At 43.0% G+C, this 17,136-nt stretch overlaps 1 protein-coding gene across 2 annotated transcripts in view; it reads right to left on the bottom strand.

Annotated features, from left to right (window-relative positions):
• cog5 (component of oligomeric golgi complex 5) overlaps positions 1-17,136 on the bottom strand; it is a 188,102-nt gene that overhangs the window by 69,126 nt on the left and 101,840 nt on the right. For both annotated transcript variants that reach the window (XM_049567067.1, XM_049567068.1), the window contains 2 exons: positions 7,543-7,655; positions 7,382-7,459 (listed from right to left, as the gene is read on the bottom strand). In XM_049567067.1, the coding sequence (XP_049423024.1) occupies positions 7,382-7,459; positions 7,543-7,655 (191 nt within the window). The remainder of the gene's footprint in view (positions 1-7,381; positions 7,460-7,542; positions 7,656-17,136) is intronic.

Genomic DNA, 17,136 nt, shown 5'->3' with positions numbered 1-17,136 from the left:
AGTAAAAGTGAGCATTGGGTGAAGGTAAATTTTAATGTTTTCATGATGTGTTCAATGAAATTGCGTAAAATGTAGTTTTTAGTGAGAAACTTAAATAAATAAATCCAGCTGTTTGAAGATGTGTTGATGTTTTCACAGCAATATAAAATAGATATTTAAAAGAGAATTATGATTTATTATATATAGAAAAAAGGCATTTGAGGCAGTTATTTTTGTAAAAAAAAGTTTTTCATGTGAAAGGTTATATTAAAGGTTGTTTCATAAATGTATATCATTGAATTTGTGCTCTTTCAAAGGAAGTGCAATGAAAGGCTGAATTACTAATACTAATACTAATACTAATAATAAGGGATTGAATTTTTCGGATATCAGGTGGGAGGGAGTTCCAGAGGCGGGGGGCCAAGAGGCTGAAGGCTCTGGACCCCATGGTGGTCAGGTGGGCTGAAGGGACAGTGAGGCTGATTGAGGAGGAGGATCTGAGAGACCTGCTGGGTGTGTGGATGTGGACGAGGTCAGTGAGGTATGGAGGAGCGAGGTATTGGATGGCCTGGAATGTGAACAGTAGGGTTTTGAATTGGATGTGGTATTGTATGGGAAGCCAGTGGAGCCAGTTGGAAGACAGGAGTAATGTACTGGATGGATGGTGTTCTGTTTCATTTATTTTTTATAGTGTTGATTAGGGATGCATGATATTGTATTTTATGCTTCTGATATTGGCCCAGAATTTTAAAATCAGTGCACCCCAAATTAACATCTGAAAATCTGTTGTCAAACTCTTGGAGTATGTTAACAGCCTGGCAGTGGTGCTCTGTCCAAGCAGCTGCACAGGAGGTACAGACTTCGTAAAAAGACCTGAAATTATAAAGCATCTTTCTATTCTTGCGACACTACACTTATACACGACAGAGTCACATCTACCCATTCACACACACACATTCGCTGGTGGCTGCGTATACCATACAAGGTGCCACATGCTACTCAGCTTAAACACAGCCAGCCACACAGCCATCGTTGTGAGAGTGTGGGAGCAATATGGAGTTCTTGCCCAATTATACTTCAACACGCAGACAGGAGAAGATCAAACTGCCAATCTTCCGATTAGTGGATGACCTCTTGAGCCACAGCTGCGCCACCTCGCAGATCTTTCTTCTACTGAGAGCTGACTAATAGGAGAGGATTCTGTCCATCATATCAAACCACAGAGCTTTTCTCTGGCTTTTGTTTGTCTCTCCCTGTAGAGTGAGTGGGTGGTGACTTAATGGCTATTACATAAAGAAACCATGACTGAGGTGATGACATACCAAGCGATCCTAGGACCTGAGAGGGAAAAAGTGCCTAAGAGTGTACTGCACTACCAATTGTATTCTACATAACACTGTCTCCCTCGTAATGAGTTAGAGCCCAGCTGTCTGAATGCTTCTCTGTAATAATATTTCTAAGATGTGACTGATGTGTCTGTTCAGTCACTTCTCTGTGGACACATGACAGTGAGGAATGATGGTGCATTTAGACATGTCATTAGCTCCCCAAATCAAACCTCCATCTCTGGGTAATTAGTGAGAGCTTTGTTTCCATAGTAACAGTCTCCCGCTGCTTTCTGTGGAGGTAGGAGAGTGAGATGCTGACGATAGTTCTAATGATGTGTTAATGAACTGCCACGATAACTATTGATTTTACTGGAACTGTGAAGCGACTGGCCCCATAGCCTGGGAGCCTGCTGTTGTTGCCACTTTCTCGTCTGCTTTCTTCGAATGTCTAGAACAGAGGTGTCAAACATACAGCCCGCAGGCCAGAGGTGGCCCACTAGAGGATCTAATCCAGTCCTCTGGCTGGCTTTGCAAGAGTGGAGACTGCAATTACACTGAACAAAAATATAAACTCAACACTTTTGTTTTTGCTCCCATTTTTCATGAGCTGAATTCAAAGATCTAAAACATTTTCTATACACATAAAAGACCATTTCCCTCAAATATTGTTCACAAATCTGTCTAAATCTGTGTTAGTGAGCACTTCTCCTTTGCCGAGATAATCCATCCCACCTCACAGGTGTGGCATATCAAGATGCTGATTAGACAGCATGATTATTGCACAGGTGTGCCTTAGGCTGGCCACAATAAAAGGCCACTCAAAAATGTTCAGTTTTATCACACAGCACAATGCCACAGATGTTGCAAGTTTTGAGGGAGCATGCAATTGGCATGCTGACTGCAGGAATGTCCACCAGAGCTCTTGCCCGTGAATTGAATGTTCATTTCTCTACCATAAGCCGTCTCCAAAGGCGTTTCAGACAATTTGGCAGTATATCCAACCTGCCTCACAACCGCACACCACGTGTAACCACACCAGCCTAGGACCTCCACATCCAGCATGTTCACCTCCAAGATCATCTGAGACTAGCCACCCGGACAGCTGCTGCAACAATCGGTTTGCATAACCAAAGAATTTCTGCACAAACTGTCAGAAACCGTCTCAGGACAGCTCATCTGCATGCTCGTCGTCCTCATCGGGGTCTTGACCTGACTGCAGTTCGTCGTCGTAACCGACTTGAGTGGGCAAATGCTCACATTTGATGGCGTCTGGCACATTGGAGAAGTGTTCTCTTCACGGATGAATCCCGGTTTTCACTGTTCAGGGCAGATGGCAGACAGCATGTGTGGCGTCGTGTGGGTGAGCGGTTTGCTGATGCCCTGTGTTTGCTTTGACTGTCTAGTTTCGCTGCAGTGGAACAACCCACTCTATGCTTCCCCGTTTAAGTCTTTGGACGCTGAGCTTTGACACTGTTTAATACACTGTGATGCTACGGGAATGAATGAGAAGAAAGTCGCGTCAGTGACCTGTGATAAGTAGCTGATTGTGAACAAAAGTTGAACGCGTTCTAGCGCATATTTAGTCAATGAAATGTAAACACAACAGTACATATTTGACCACTTATTTTTTGACATTTTAAGGGAAGCTGAGCTTCCCTTGCAGTCTTAGAGCAATCGCCACTGTTTTGAATGCAATATATGATTTCAACGTTAGATGGGAGAAATTCCTACACACTGTGGCTTTAAATTAATGTTGTTGTAAGCTATTATCATTGGTGTCTGTCCTGCATCTCTCTTTGTCTCAACTTCTCTCTCTTTCTCTCTTTATGTATCATTGTGACATATGGATTACTGCAAATGTATTATGTTGATCTGTTCTGTACGACATCTATTGCACGTTTTTCTGTCCTGGAAGAGGGATCCCTCCTCATTCACTCTTCCTGAGATTTCTACCATTTTTTCCACCGTTAAAGAGTTTTTTGGGGGGGAGTTTTTCCTTATCCGCTGTTAGGGTCCAAAGGAAAGAGGGATGTTGTATGCTGTAAAGCCCTCTGAGGCAAATTGTGATTTGTTATATTGGGCTTTATAAATAAAATTAATTGATTGATTGATTGATTGATTATTCCAATGTGCCAATCTCATCAGCTGATAATTACTTATCATAGATTCATTAATACCTAGAGCCTTAAAGCTATAGTGCGTAACTTCTACAGGTCTGTAAATGTCCGTTTCACCCAAGCCACTACTAGAGGAGATGACACAATGCTGATTAAGCTGATCGGCTCCTCTAACATCTCGCGGTATTTTTCAATATATATCATTTTTAGTATGCGTGTCGACCGGCAACATACATCTGTGTACATGGAAGTGCCACCGGCTTATTAGTTGTAATAACGCATTTTCTGCTGGGAGGCGACAGAAGTTACGCACTATAGCTTTAACTACAATGTTTCTTTCTTAACTCACATAATATGTGTTTGCCACAGGTGCCTGTGCCACATGTTCCTTGATACACAGTAGAACATACAGTTGGCCTCAGGAAATGTAACAGCCTTACTAGTGGCTGAAACTATAAACCAACACAAAAATGACAATTACCATCATAAGTCACTATATATGAACATACACATTATAAACACTATGACTATGTATTAATACAAATTCATAAAGGCGGTTCTATCATTACTTCACTCTCAGCACTGGCACCAAGGTGCACACCACATCGTTACTTCACTCTCAGCACTGGCACCAAGGTGCACACCACATCGTTACTTCACTCTCAGCACTGGCACCAAGGTGCACACCACAGCACCTTGATGGAATACATTGCTGGAAAATAATAACAATTTTTCCATTTCAGTAAAAACCTGATATAATTCTGCCACTGACATTTGTCATGCCACTTATGCTTATCATATCTGTTTGCAGTGTTAGTGAGGCAGCTACCCAGCTACAGCTTGTAGATACAGTTAGTAATGTAGCAGAATGAACTGCAGTCAAGCCGGCAGTCATTCTAATCTCCATGGTCACATCAGCTAACGCTACAACTGTAGTTCATCCATACACTGACATTAACATGTGTTACACTGAATAATACCTTCCAACGCCTTAGCTTGAGCTGATAGGGGAGCTAGCAACAGACTTAGGAAAGTTAGCGGTTTTCAAAATAAGGTGTTATAAAATACATACAATGATCTTTATTCTTTGATTTTTGGGTTGCTGGAAATAAAAATTAAAAAGATAATTTTCTGATGTTGAGGACATCTCTGATGACACAGACACAAAAAAAAAATCAAGCATTTTTAGAGATATTCCAAAGAAAAAGTCCCAAATTTCTACCTTGAAGTTACTTTAAAATTAGAAGTGCTATAAAAAAGCATTGCTCCATAATTCCTGAAAATGACTGAAATATTTGAGTTCAAGACATTTTACACTCCATCCATCCTGAAAATCAAGCACTTTTACTGCATCAAAGTTTATTTGTCTGTCTGTCTGTCCATCTATATATATAATACAATATTTCCATGTCAGAGGTCATGAAGCTCACTTTCTTTGGAACTCCACACCTGTCACCCCAGATTTTTCAAACTTGAGTCTTCAGACCCAACCGACGCTGACTCAAGTGACATCACTTGAGGACATTTTTCAGACTTTACGCAGCACCCTCTGGAGACACTCATTGGGCTTTTCCATACACACGCACTGGCTTGGCTTTACCCAGTTTAACTCAGCAGAGATTTGTGTCTCAATATAAAAGGGCTACCTTCTTGAAGGTGTGTCTTTAACTGATGATGCAATTGTGCTTGCTGACCAACAAAATGTTTTTCTGTCCTACTCACCACTGTTATTGTGGTCAACAACTTTCTTGTCAAACTTTTAAATTTTCTCTCTACACTTCATGAACATGAACACCCTATGCCCATTTCCTCAAGCTTGTTTACAATGTCTCGAAAGCACAGGTGTAGTGCTGCTGGAGCGCACCTCAACAATGCTCCGCAGTGGGTTCTTACTGCCTCATACATTTGTAATAAAACTCCTCAACAGTAGTAGCACTCCTTAGTAGTGCCCTTTTCGGCAAGTATCACAGCTTCTAAACACTTTTTGTATCCAGCTAAGAGTCTTGTTAGGGGGATTTTCACCCATTCTTCCTGCAAAAGCATTTTTTAATGATGTTTAGGTAGGGGGACTGTGAGGGCCATGGCAAAACCTTCAGCTTGTGCCTTTTGAGGTAGTCCATTGTGATTTTCGAGGTGTTTTCAGAATCATTGTCCTGTTGAAGAAGCCACCCTCTCTTCATCTTCAGCTTTTTTTTACAGATGGTCTGATGTTTGATTTGAGTGAATCCCTTCTTTCTGCTACCTGTGAAATGTTCCCTATGCCACTTACTTCAGGCCCAAAGCATGATCGCTCTACCCCTGTGTTTAACAGTTGTTCTTTTCATGAAATTCTGCACCCTTTTTTCTCCAAACATAACTTTGCTCGCTGCATCCAAAAAGTTCTAAACTAAGCACAAAAAGTAAGGAAATTTGTGTTTCGTAGATTAATACATTTGTAAGGAACATGCATTTTTGGGATGAGCAGGAGAGCTGAGTATGTGGGTTGCGCCCATGAAAAATTTGCCAAATCTTCTCTGCCAATGCCAAACTGCTTTGTCAGCACCTGTGAGTATGGGCTCTGATCTGGAAAAGGCCCGTGTGACAGGGCAACTTCAAGCTGGTGTTCCGCAAAACCAAGTTGCTGCATTATTTGGAGTGAGCCCTAACCATCTGCAAACTGAAGGCCAAGTTCCATAGAATGGGGGATGTCAGAGACAGGCCACAAAGTGGGCATCCCAAGAAGACGTCACCCCAAGAAGACAGGTTTCCTCATCCTGTCAGCACTAAGGAACCATAGGCAGTTGTCTATCCATTTTGCGCTGGTGTCGGCAACACGTGCACTGGAAGCTATCACGTGGAGGAATGTTATATTCAGCGATGAGTAGAGATTCTGGCTACGGCAGTTGGATCATAGGGTCAAAGTGTGGAGAAGACGCGGAGAACGATTTGCTGATTGCTGTACCTATAGAGTAACATCTTTTGGTGGAGGCAGTGTGATGGTGTGGGTGGTTCCTTTGCAAACTTTGCAAGCTTTTCTTCTAATGACTCTTCCATGAAGGTCATATTTGTACAGGTGTACCTTTACAGTAGAACAGTGCACCACCACTCCAGAGTCTGATAAATCTTCCTGCAGATTTTATGCAATCAAACAAGGGTTTGATTTGACTTCATAGCAGTCCTATTAGCAGCTCAGCTATTAGCAAGTTTTCTTGGTCTTCCCAACATCAACTTGACCTCCAGAGTTCCTGTTAACTGCCATTTCTTAATTAAATTACAAACTGAGGAAACAGTTACCTGAAAACACTTTGCTATCTTCTTATATTATTTCAGAGCGGTAGGCAGCTGTGTGGAGGAGCCCATGGGTGCTGATTGTTGGGGTTTCAGGGGTCAGAGTATTTATAAAGCTTTGAAATTTGCATCATCTGTCCTTTCCTAAAGATGATTGTGAACAAGTCATAGTCCTAACAAGCTAATTAAGGTCTGAGACCCTAGTAAAAGTCATCTGAGAGCTCAAATGTGTTTGAGTGTCAAAAATTTTGCATGGTGCTCCTTGCCTTTTTTTCACTCTAAAATTGTACAAAACAAAAATAATACACTGATCTTGCTTAAAATGTTGAAAAGCGTGCCTTTCGGAGATTAGTTCATCTTCTACTTACTTATCTGTTTACAGTAAACAAAATTGTGACCAGGGGTGCCCAAACTTTTGCATGCCACTATACACATGGAAAACCTGCTTTCAGGGAGGATTATTCCTGTTTAGGGAGTGCTGGTCTTGTCATGTAATTAAGCTGTCCTCTATAATCTGCTGAGTAATGTGTACTTGATAAGGACTTAGGTGACATCATGCATGAATGTGTGTGGATATTGAATATTCATTCATACTAAAACTTTTATTTTCTCTTCTTTAATTACTGCATGGCCAGACTGGAGTCATAATTATTACAGTTCACCCAAACCAGAGCAGTGGTACCTGCCTACCTTGATGATGTCATCAATGAAGCAAACATGAGTTACTGGGTCTCGCTTCTTCATCAGAACCTTCTGCAGATGTTGCACCTGTAGACATATGTAGACACTGCATCAGTCCAGCTGGGTCTCTGCTTGGATGAGTCACTGAGTGGTCTCAGGATGCTGTTTACCTGTCTGCACGCAGCACATATCTGGTCCATCAGTTTCTCCAGGCTGGTCCAAAGAGCAGCACGGAAAGCTGCTGTGTTGCCAGGTGTCGGCAGCACTGCTCTGCCTGGAGCACCTAAGGGGACAAATTTACTATGTGTTGGGTTTGATTTGTGTGAAACCACCATCAGCCAAACAACTGACACACCAATTATTATGAGAAGACACGCTACCTTTCTGACTCCAAATATCATGAATAGAGCAATTCAAGCACTAATATTAACGCATCTCGACTATTGCCCAGCAGTTTGGTCAAATGCCACTGGAGACATGTTAAACAAACTACAATGTATGCAAAACAGAGCTGCCCGCACAGTACTCAAGTGCGACTATAGAATATATAGTTATATATAGTTTATATATATATAGTTTTAAAATCATCACCTTTTATTTTGTTCAAGAACCTTTCCTTCAGTGCAGAAAATCATAAATACATCACCAGGCATGCAACTGTGGGTAACTTTACAATGCCTACAGCAAGATCAAATGCCATCAAAAACACTGTTCTTTACAGAAGTATGAAAGAATGGAATTCATTGCCTAAACATATCAAACTCACCACTAACATAAATCAATTTAAAAGATTAATAAAACAGCATCTATCAAAGTAGGGAATAATTTTATATATATGATATATGATATATATGGTATAGTAATGTAATGTCTATATATGTATGTATATGTATGATATGTATGTATGTATATATATAGTATGTATGGTTGTAATGTGTGTGTGTGTGTGTGTGTGTGTGTGTGTAGATATATATATATATATATATATATATATATATATATATATATGTATATGTATATATAGTATATAGTATGGTATATTATATATAATATAATGTATAAAGTATAATGTGTATAATATAATGTTTCATAATAATGTTTTGTATGTATGTGGACAGTACAGGCCAAAAGTTTGGACACACCTTCTCATTCAATGCGTTTTTTTTATTTTCATGACTATTTACATTGTAGATTCTCACTGAAGGCATCAAAACTATGAATGAACACATGTGGAGTTATGTACTTAACAAAAAAAGGTGAAATAACTGAAAACATGTTTTATATTCTAGTTTCTTCAAAATAGCCACCCTTTGCTCTGATTACTGCTTTGCACACTCTTGGCATTCTCTCCATGAGCTTCAAGAGGTAGTCACCTGAAATGGTTTCCACTTCACAGGTGTGCCTTATCAGGGTTAATTAGTGGAATTTCTTGCTTTATCAATGGGGTTGGGACCATCAGTTGTGCAGAAGTCAGGTTAATACACAGCCGACAGCCCTATTGGACAACTGTTAAAATTCATATTATGGCAAGAACCAATCAGCTAACTAAAGAAAAACGAGTGGCCATCATTACTTTAAGAAATGAAGGTCAGTCAGTCCGGAAAATTGCAAAAACTTTAAATGTGTCCCCAAGTGGAATCGCAAAAACCATCAAGCGCTACAACGAAACTGGCACACATGAGGACCGACCCAGGAAAGGAAGACCAAGAGTCACCTCTGCTTCTGAGGATAAGTTCATCCGAGTCACCAGCCTCAAAAATCGCAAGTTAACAGCAGCTCAGATCAGAGACCAGATGAATGCCACACAGAGTTCTAGCAGCAGACCCATCTCTAGAACAACTGTTTAGAGGAGACTGCGCGAATCAGGCCTTCATGGTCAAATAGCTGCTAGGAAACCACTGCTAAGGAGAGGCAACAAGCAGAAGAGATTTGTTTGGGCCAAGAAACACAAGGAATGGACATTAGACCAGTGGAAATCTGTGCTTTGGTCTGATGAGTCCAAATTTGAGATCTTTGGTTCCAACCGCCGTGTCTTTGTGAGACGCAGAAAAGGTGAACGGATGGATTCCACATGCCTGGTTCCCACTGTGAAGCATGGAGGAGGAGGTGTGATGGTGTGGGGGTGTTTTGCTGGTGACACTGTTGGGGATTTATTCAAAATTGAAGGCACACTGAACCAGCATGGCTACCACAGCATCCTGCAGCGACATGCCATCCCATCCGGTTTGCGTTTCTTGGACGATCATTTATTTTTCAACAGGACAATGACCCCAAACACACCTCCAGGCTGTGTAAGGGCTATTTGACCAAGAAGGAGAGTGATGGAGTGCTGCGGCAGATGACCTGGCCTCCACAGTCACCGGACCTGAACCCAGTCGAGATGGTTTGGGGTGAGCTGGACCGCAGAGTGAAGGCAAAGGGGCCAACAAGTGCTAAACACCTCTGGGAACTCCTTCAAGACTGTTGGAAAACCATTTCAGGTGACTACCTCTTGAAGCTCATCGAGAAAATGCCAAGAGTGTGCAAAGCAGTAATCAGAGCAAAGGGTGGCTATTTTGAAGAAACTAGAATATAAAACATGTTTTCAGTTATTTCACCTTTTTTTGTTAAGTACATAACTCCACATGTGTTCATTCATAGTTTTGATGCCTTCAGTGAGAATCTACAATGTAAATAGTCATGAAAATAAAGAAAACGCATTGAATGAGAAGGTGTGTCCAAACTTTTGGCCTGTACTGTATATTAAGATATGATGTGAAGTGTGAAGCTCACATTGTTTTGTTTGTTTTTGTTTTTTTAGTGCTTTTACAATGTTTTTCTTATGTTTTTCTTTGTATGTATAATTTTTGTTGGACCCCAGGAAGAATAGCTCCAATTTTGCTGCAGCTAATGGAGATCTTAATAAACTAACTAACTAACCAAAGCATTTATCATTCTTCATGCTAATGCAGGAGCCAATAAAAAGTGCTTTTCTGACATGCTTATCTAAAGATGTTCTTAAGACCACGACACATTTATCCGATTGCTAATTTCATATTTAATAAATATGTATAAATCTGACATATTTTTCCTTTTGTCATCTCATGAAAATACCAAAATCAACAATGTGTTAATCTATCTCTTAAAGGGGAACGCCTCCTAAGAAAAGAAGTCTCATATGGTATTTCCATGGCCTGGGAAAGTTCAATCAATAGCTATGAACATGAACTATTTTTGGACTGTCATCGGAATAATACAGTATGTATGTATTTTGAAAATGGGCGTAGTTCCTCTAATTTATTATGACAATCCTACCTCCTTTGTGGTTCTCAGCCTACAGATCAGGCTCTTGGTTCCTGTTAAAGATGTTAATCTTTCAATACACCTCACAAATTCATTTTATTTCTGAAAAGGCTCAGTAGTTTCCTAACACAGCTGCCCACATTATTACCATCTGAAAACACACATTTTCAAACTGGCATATTCGGTCTGATTTAATGGGAACACACATTTCAAGACTTGCATTGTTGATGATTTTATGATGATGATCTTATTCCCAATTTTTATAGATGTAGTCTTTGTGTAGTTCCATTAATTGATCGATTGGACGGACGGACAGACGGACGGATGGACAATCTTAACAGTGTGTCAGAGTGGCGCCAGTCAGGGCTGCTCGATTATGTAAAAAAATCATAATCACGATTATTTTGGTCAAAATTGAAATCACGATTATGCAAACGATTATGCGGCACATAATGATTTATATTGTTTACATGACGGCATGTAATTTCTGTCTCTACATGGTCACGTTTACAATTCTCCTCTGCTCTCTGTATTGTGCACAGCGGAGTCCGGACCCAATGCGCGCGCGCGCACACACACACACACACACACACACACACACACACACACACACACACACACCCCAACCTCTCTCACTCTCCCTCTGCCATTTTCCGCACGCATTATTCGTAGTTCACCTACTTGACTGGCTCGTGGAGTGAACAGAGGAGAGGAGGGGAGGGGCTGGTATTGGGCATGCACGGCTTCCATAGAAGACAAAATAACATCTCCAGGCGTCAATGACCAAAAATCGTTTACCCTCGATTTCATTAATTTTGAAATCGTTTGACCTCAAAATTGTAATCGCGATCACCAGACGATTAATTGCACAGCCTGAATGGCACAGGAAGAGTGGCAAGGAGAAGGCTTGCAAACTCAGTGCCTCCATTTCAAATCCATTTGGATGCACTAAGAAGCTGCAAGGGCAGAAGCACAGTGGGCACCTCTCTTGTCCTGAGGAGGAGGTCAACCGCTCCCTTAAGGCTAGTTCACATTACACGATTTTCACCCTGATTTTGCATCACGGAGAGTATCATAATCTTTCTAGTGTTCATACCTGGTGATGTGTGTTTCTGTCATCGGGATTCTCGCCAACCGCCTTACGACCTGTGTGTGCACACCACAAGATTTCTCCAAAGAGCCCTCGCCGACAGAGCCCCAGATAATCAATCAATCAATTTTATTTATAAAGCCCAATATCACAAATCACAATTTGCCTCACAGGGCTTTACAGCATATGACATCCCTCTGTCCTTAGGACCCTCACAGCGGATAAGGAAAAACTCCCCAAAAAACCCCTTTAATGGGGGGAAAAAACGGTAGAAACCTCAGGAAGAGTAACTGAGGAGGGATCCCTCTTCCAGGACGGATAATGTGGTGACGTCACCAAACTACATTTTTTAACTTGGAGATGACACATCGTAAAGGCATGGATATTCTTCCCAGTGTTGAATCAGATCTGTCTCCAGGGCCTGGGTCCAAACACAATGCACTCCCCGTGATACTGTGGACGCCGCCATTGTTGTTGTTGCTTGCCAGCTTGACTCAGTGTTGCCAGATCTTGGGAGAGAAACAAGCAACTGGGGCTAACAAGCCCTAAAAGAAGCGACGGATACATATAGAGAAAGGCGACAAACCCAAATAAGCAACTCCTCTTTAGAAACAAGCCCAAAAAAATGCAACCCGACTACCAATATTTGTAAGTGACTTTACAAAAAAACAAGCCCAAAGTCGCAGCTAGTAAGCCGACCTGGCAACCTCACATTTCTTCCATGCTCCTGCATGCTGACGTGGGACGTATCCCACCTCTCATTGGCTGATGCTCTTTGTCAGTCGTGTCACACTTCTCCTGTTTTCTAGCATGCCAGATATCCAGTCCCCGTCACAGACGAGGGGGCAAGATGCTCGTAGGCTTGTTCACACATGAGGATTCGTTGTGGCTGACTATCTGCCGACTCACCTCCAACCCAAGGTGGCTCTCAAGATCCTCTGCAATGTCAAAATCGTGGTGAAAATCGTGTAATGTGAACTAGGCTTTATTAACACCTACAGGAACAGCATGAGGGAGCTAGACCTTGGCCACTGCAAAGCCCTGATCCCCCACCCGAACCCAGCACCCTGTTTAACATCACAGAACCCACACTTAAAGAGGTGGAGGAGGTCATCAAGTTGGCCAGAGCTTCTTCAGCCTCAGGTCCAAGTGGAGTACCGTACAAGGTCATCAAACAGTGCCCAAGGCTCCTGAAGCGTCTTTGGAAGATCCCCAGGGTGATCTGGAGGAAGGGGAAGGTGCCACATCAGTGGAGGTACGCGGAGGGTGTTTGGATCCCGAAAGAGAATAATGCATGCAGGATATCACTCCTCAGTGTGGAATGCAAGATCTTCTTCAAGATCATTGCTAATCGCCTCATTGGGTATCTTCCTGAGGAACAACTTCCTAGACACCTCAGTGTGGAAAGTCCACAGCATACCAGGCTGTGGGGAACACACAGGTGTGGTAACCCAACTCATCAGAGTGGCACAAAAGAACAAGGGTGACCTGGCAGTGCTGTGGCTGGAGCTCGCTAATGCCTATGGTTTGATCCCACACAGGCTAATGGGATTGGCCCTGACAAGGTACCATTTCCAGGACAAGATCTGAAATCTCACCCTTCAGTATTATAAAAACCTTAGTCTGAGGGTACACTCTGGGTCATTAACATCGGCATGGGATCATATTGAAAAGGGCATCATTACTGGCTGTTCAATTTGTGACCCTGTTTGCACTAGCCATGATGATGCTTGTTAAGTCTGCGGAAATGGAGTGTCGAGGCCCCTTGTGGAATTTGGTACCTGACAACCCCAAATTAGAGCTTATATGGATGACTTGACGGTTACCACAACAACAGCGCCTGGGTGAAGGTGACTCAAGACATGGGCAAGAATGAGCTTCAAGCCAGCAATCCAGGTCTCCGGTCCTCAGGAAAGGCAAGGTTACAGACCAGTTCTGTTTCTTTCTGGAAGACATCAAAATTCCATCTGTGACTGTGAAGCCAATCAAGACCTTGGGTAAGCTCTTCACCAGCAACATGAAGGACACAGCAGCACACCAAGTGACCAGTGATGACCTCAGCTCTTGGCTTTCCACTGTGGATAGATCAGATCAGGACTTCCCGGTAAGTTTGAGGCCTGGATAGCAAAAATGTGAGGCAAATTGTGATTTGTGATATTGGGCTTTATAAATAAAATTGAAAAAATGTAAAATTGATACAGTACAGGCCAAAAGTTTGGACACACCTTCTCATTCAATGCGTTTTCTTTATTTTCATGACTATTTACATTGTAGATTCTCACTGAAGGCATCAAAACTATGAATGAACACATGTGGAGTTATGTACTTAACAAAAAAAGGTGAAATAACTGAAAACATGTTTTATATTCTAGTTTCTTCAAAATAGCCACCCTTTGCTCTGATTACTGCTTTGCACACTCTTGGCATTCTCTCCATGAGCTTCAAGAGGTAGTCACCTGAAATGGTTTCCACTTCACAGGTGTGCCTTATCAGGGTTAATTAGTGGAATTTCTTGCTTTATCAATGGGGTTGGGACCATCAGTTGTGTTGTGCAGAAGTCAGGTTAATACACAGCCGACAGCCCTATTGGACAACTGTTAAAATTCATATTATGGCAAGAACCAATCAGCTAACTAAAGAAAAACGAGTGGCCATCATTACTTTAAGAAATGAAGGTCAGTCAGTCCGGAAAATTGCAAAAACTTTAAATATGTCCCCAAGTGGAGTCGCAAAAACCATCAAGCGCTACAACGAAACTGGCACACATGAGGACCGACCCAGGAAAGGAAGACCAAGAGTCACCTCTGCTTCTGAGGATAAGTTCATCCGAGTCACCAGCCTCAGAAATTGCAAGTTAACAGCAACTCAGATCAGAGACCAGATGAATGCCACACAGAGTTCTAGCAGCAGACCCATCTGTAGAACAACTGTTAAGAGGAGACTGCGCGAATCAGGCCTTCATGGTCAAATAGCTGCTAGGAAACCACTGCTAAGGAGAGGCAACAAGCAGAAGAGATTTGTTTGGGCCAAGAAACACAAGGAATGGACATTAGACCAGTGGAAATCTGTGCTTTAGTCTAATGAGTCCAAATTTGAGATCTTTGGTTCCAACCGCCGTGTCTTTGTGAGATGCAGAAAAGGTGAACGGATGGATTCCACATGCCTGGTTCCCACTGTGAAGCATGGAGGAGGAGGTGTGATGGTGTGGGGGTGTTTTGCTGGTGACACTGTTGGGGATTTATTCAAAATTGAAGGCACACTGAACCAGCATGGCTACCACAGCATCCTGCAGCGACATGCCATCCCATCCGGTTTGCGTTTAGTTGAACAATCATTTATTTTTCAACAGGACAATGACCCCAAACACACCTCCAGGCTGTGTAAGGGCTATTTGACCAAGAAGGAGAGTGATGGAGTGCTGCGGCAGATGACCTGGCCTCCACAGTCACCGGACCTGAACCCAATCGAGATGGTTTGGGGTGAGCTGGACCGCAGAGTGAAGGCAAAGGGGCCGACAAGTGCTAAACACCTCTGGGAACTCCTTCAAGACTGTTGGAAAACCATTTCAGGTGACTACCTCTTGAAGCTCGTCGAGAGAATGCCAAGAGTGTGCAAAGCAGTAATCAGAGCAAAGGGTGGCTATTTTGAAGAAACTAGAATATAAAACATGTTTTCAGTTATTTCACCTTTTTTTGTTAAGTACATAACTCCACATGTGTTCATTCATAGTTTTGATGCCTTCAGTGAGAATCTACAATGTAAATAGTCACAAAAATAAAGAAAACGCATTGAATGAGAAGGTGTGTCCAAACTTTTGGCCTGTACTGTATATCAACATGGGATCCTGCCTTGACTCCTCTGGCCACTGCTGATCCATGAAGTATTAGCCTACCATGGAGAGCTTGGAAAGGAAGATAAGCAGCTTCCTGAGCAGGTGGCAGTCTTAGCAGCATCGCCCTTAAGGGCATAACACCAAGCTACAGCTTCCATTCAGCAGTGGTGGAGGAGTTCAAGGTCACCAGAGCAAAGGAAATCCTGCTCTACCAAGACACCACTGATACCAAGGTCTCTTCTGTGGGTGTAGAGGTCAGAACAGGAAGAAAGTGGCGTGCTGAGGCGGCAGTCAGCCGAGCTGAGGCGAGGCTGCGGCACAACATCCTGTTGAGCACAGTGACGATGGGGGAGGCCAGGCCTGGGAGCATCTAAACACCCTGTTACAGTAGAGCCAGGGGAAAGGAGAGGCCAAAGCTAATCCAGGAGGAGGTGCATGTAGAAGTGGAAGTTTGCTTCAGCAGAATGGTGGCCATGGGCAAGCAGGGGGCCTGGGCCAAGTGGGAGCATACTGCTGGCTTAAAAATCACCTGGATCGAACTCTGGAAAACGGAGCCACACCGATTCAAGTTTCTGGTCCGGTCAGTATGTTCTCCTAGTCCTGCCTGTTCACCCGGGAACTGGAGGACTCCCCTGCTTGCTAGCTCTGCCAGAGGAGAGAGTCATTGGAGCACATTCTCAGCCGCTGTCCAAAGGCCTTGTGAGAGGGTCCGTACCAGCGGTGCCATGACCAGGTTCTGCGGGCAGTAGCAGACACCATCTGCGGAGCGGCATCAGCTCCAGCAAGCAGCAACAGTCTTTAGTGTGCCCCATTTCTTTTGTGCATGCTGGGGATATGCTTCAACCACAACCGAAGGCCCAGGGCGGGCTGCTATTAACAGAAAGCGATTGGCAGGTCCTGGTCAATCTAGGTAGGGCAGCTGAAGTTCCCAGACACCATCACAGCCACCACACTAAGGCTTGATATGGTCTTGATGTCTGAGGCAACCAAGCAAGTGGTGTTGCTGGAGTTAACTGTTCCCTGGGAAGACAGGATGGAAGAGGCTCAAGAGGGAAAGAGAGCCAAATATGCATCTCTGGTAACAGAGTGTCGAAGGCAGGGGCAAAAGGCCTGCTGTGAGCCTGTCGAAGTGGGCGGCAAAGGCTTTGCAGGGCGATCTCTACTCTGGGTCCTGGGACTCTTAGAGATCTGCAGACAAGAGCAATGAAGAGCCATCAAGAACATCTTGGAAGCCGCTGAAAAAGCTTCCAGGTGGCTTTGGAGTAAGAGTGGTGATGAGTGGCAAAGTGAGCTACCTGGGTGAGGGTGTCAGATGTTAAGACCTGAAACACCTGATGTTCATCACTGACGATGTGTCCAGGTTGCACCGCAAGGTGTATCACATGACTATACAATCATGTCAATTTTTAATGCAGTGTAGTCTTAAGGGATCAAAGGTCATGGACATTTAATGTTGGTTTTCAGGCTTGCAGAGATTTCTCTGGATTCTTTGAATCTTTTGATAATATTATGGATTATAGATGGTGAAATCCCTATATTTATTGCAATTGTGCATTGAGT

This window comes from Epinephelus fuscoguttatus, linkage group LG22 (assembly GCF_011397635.1).
Source record: "Epinephelus fuscoguttatus linkage group LG22, E.fuscoguttatus.final_Chr_v1".
NCBI lineage: Eukaryota > Metazoa > Chordata > Actinopteri > Perciformes > Serranidae > Epinephelus > Epinephelus fuscoguttatus.
The sequence above is the reverse complement of the archived record's forward strand: the minus strand, read 5'-3'. Positions and strand labels throughout refer to the sequence as shown.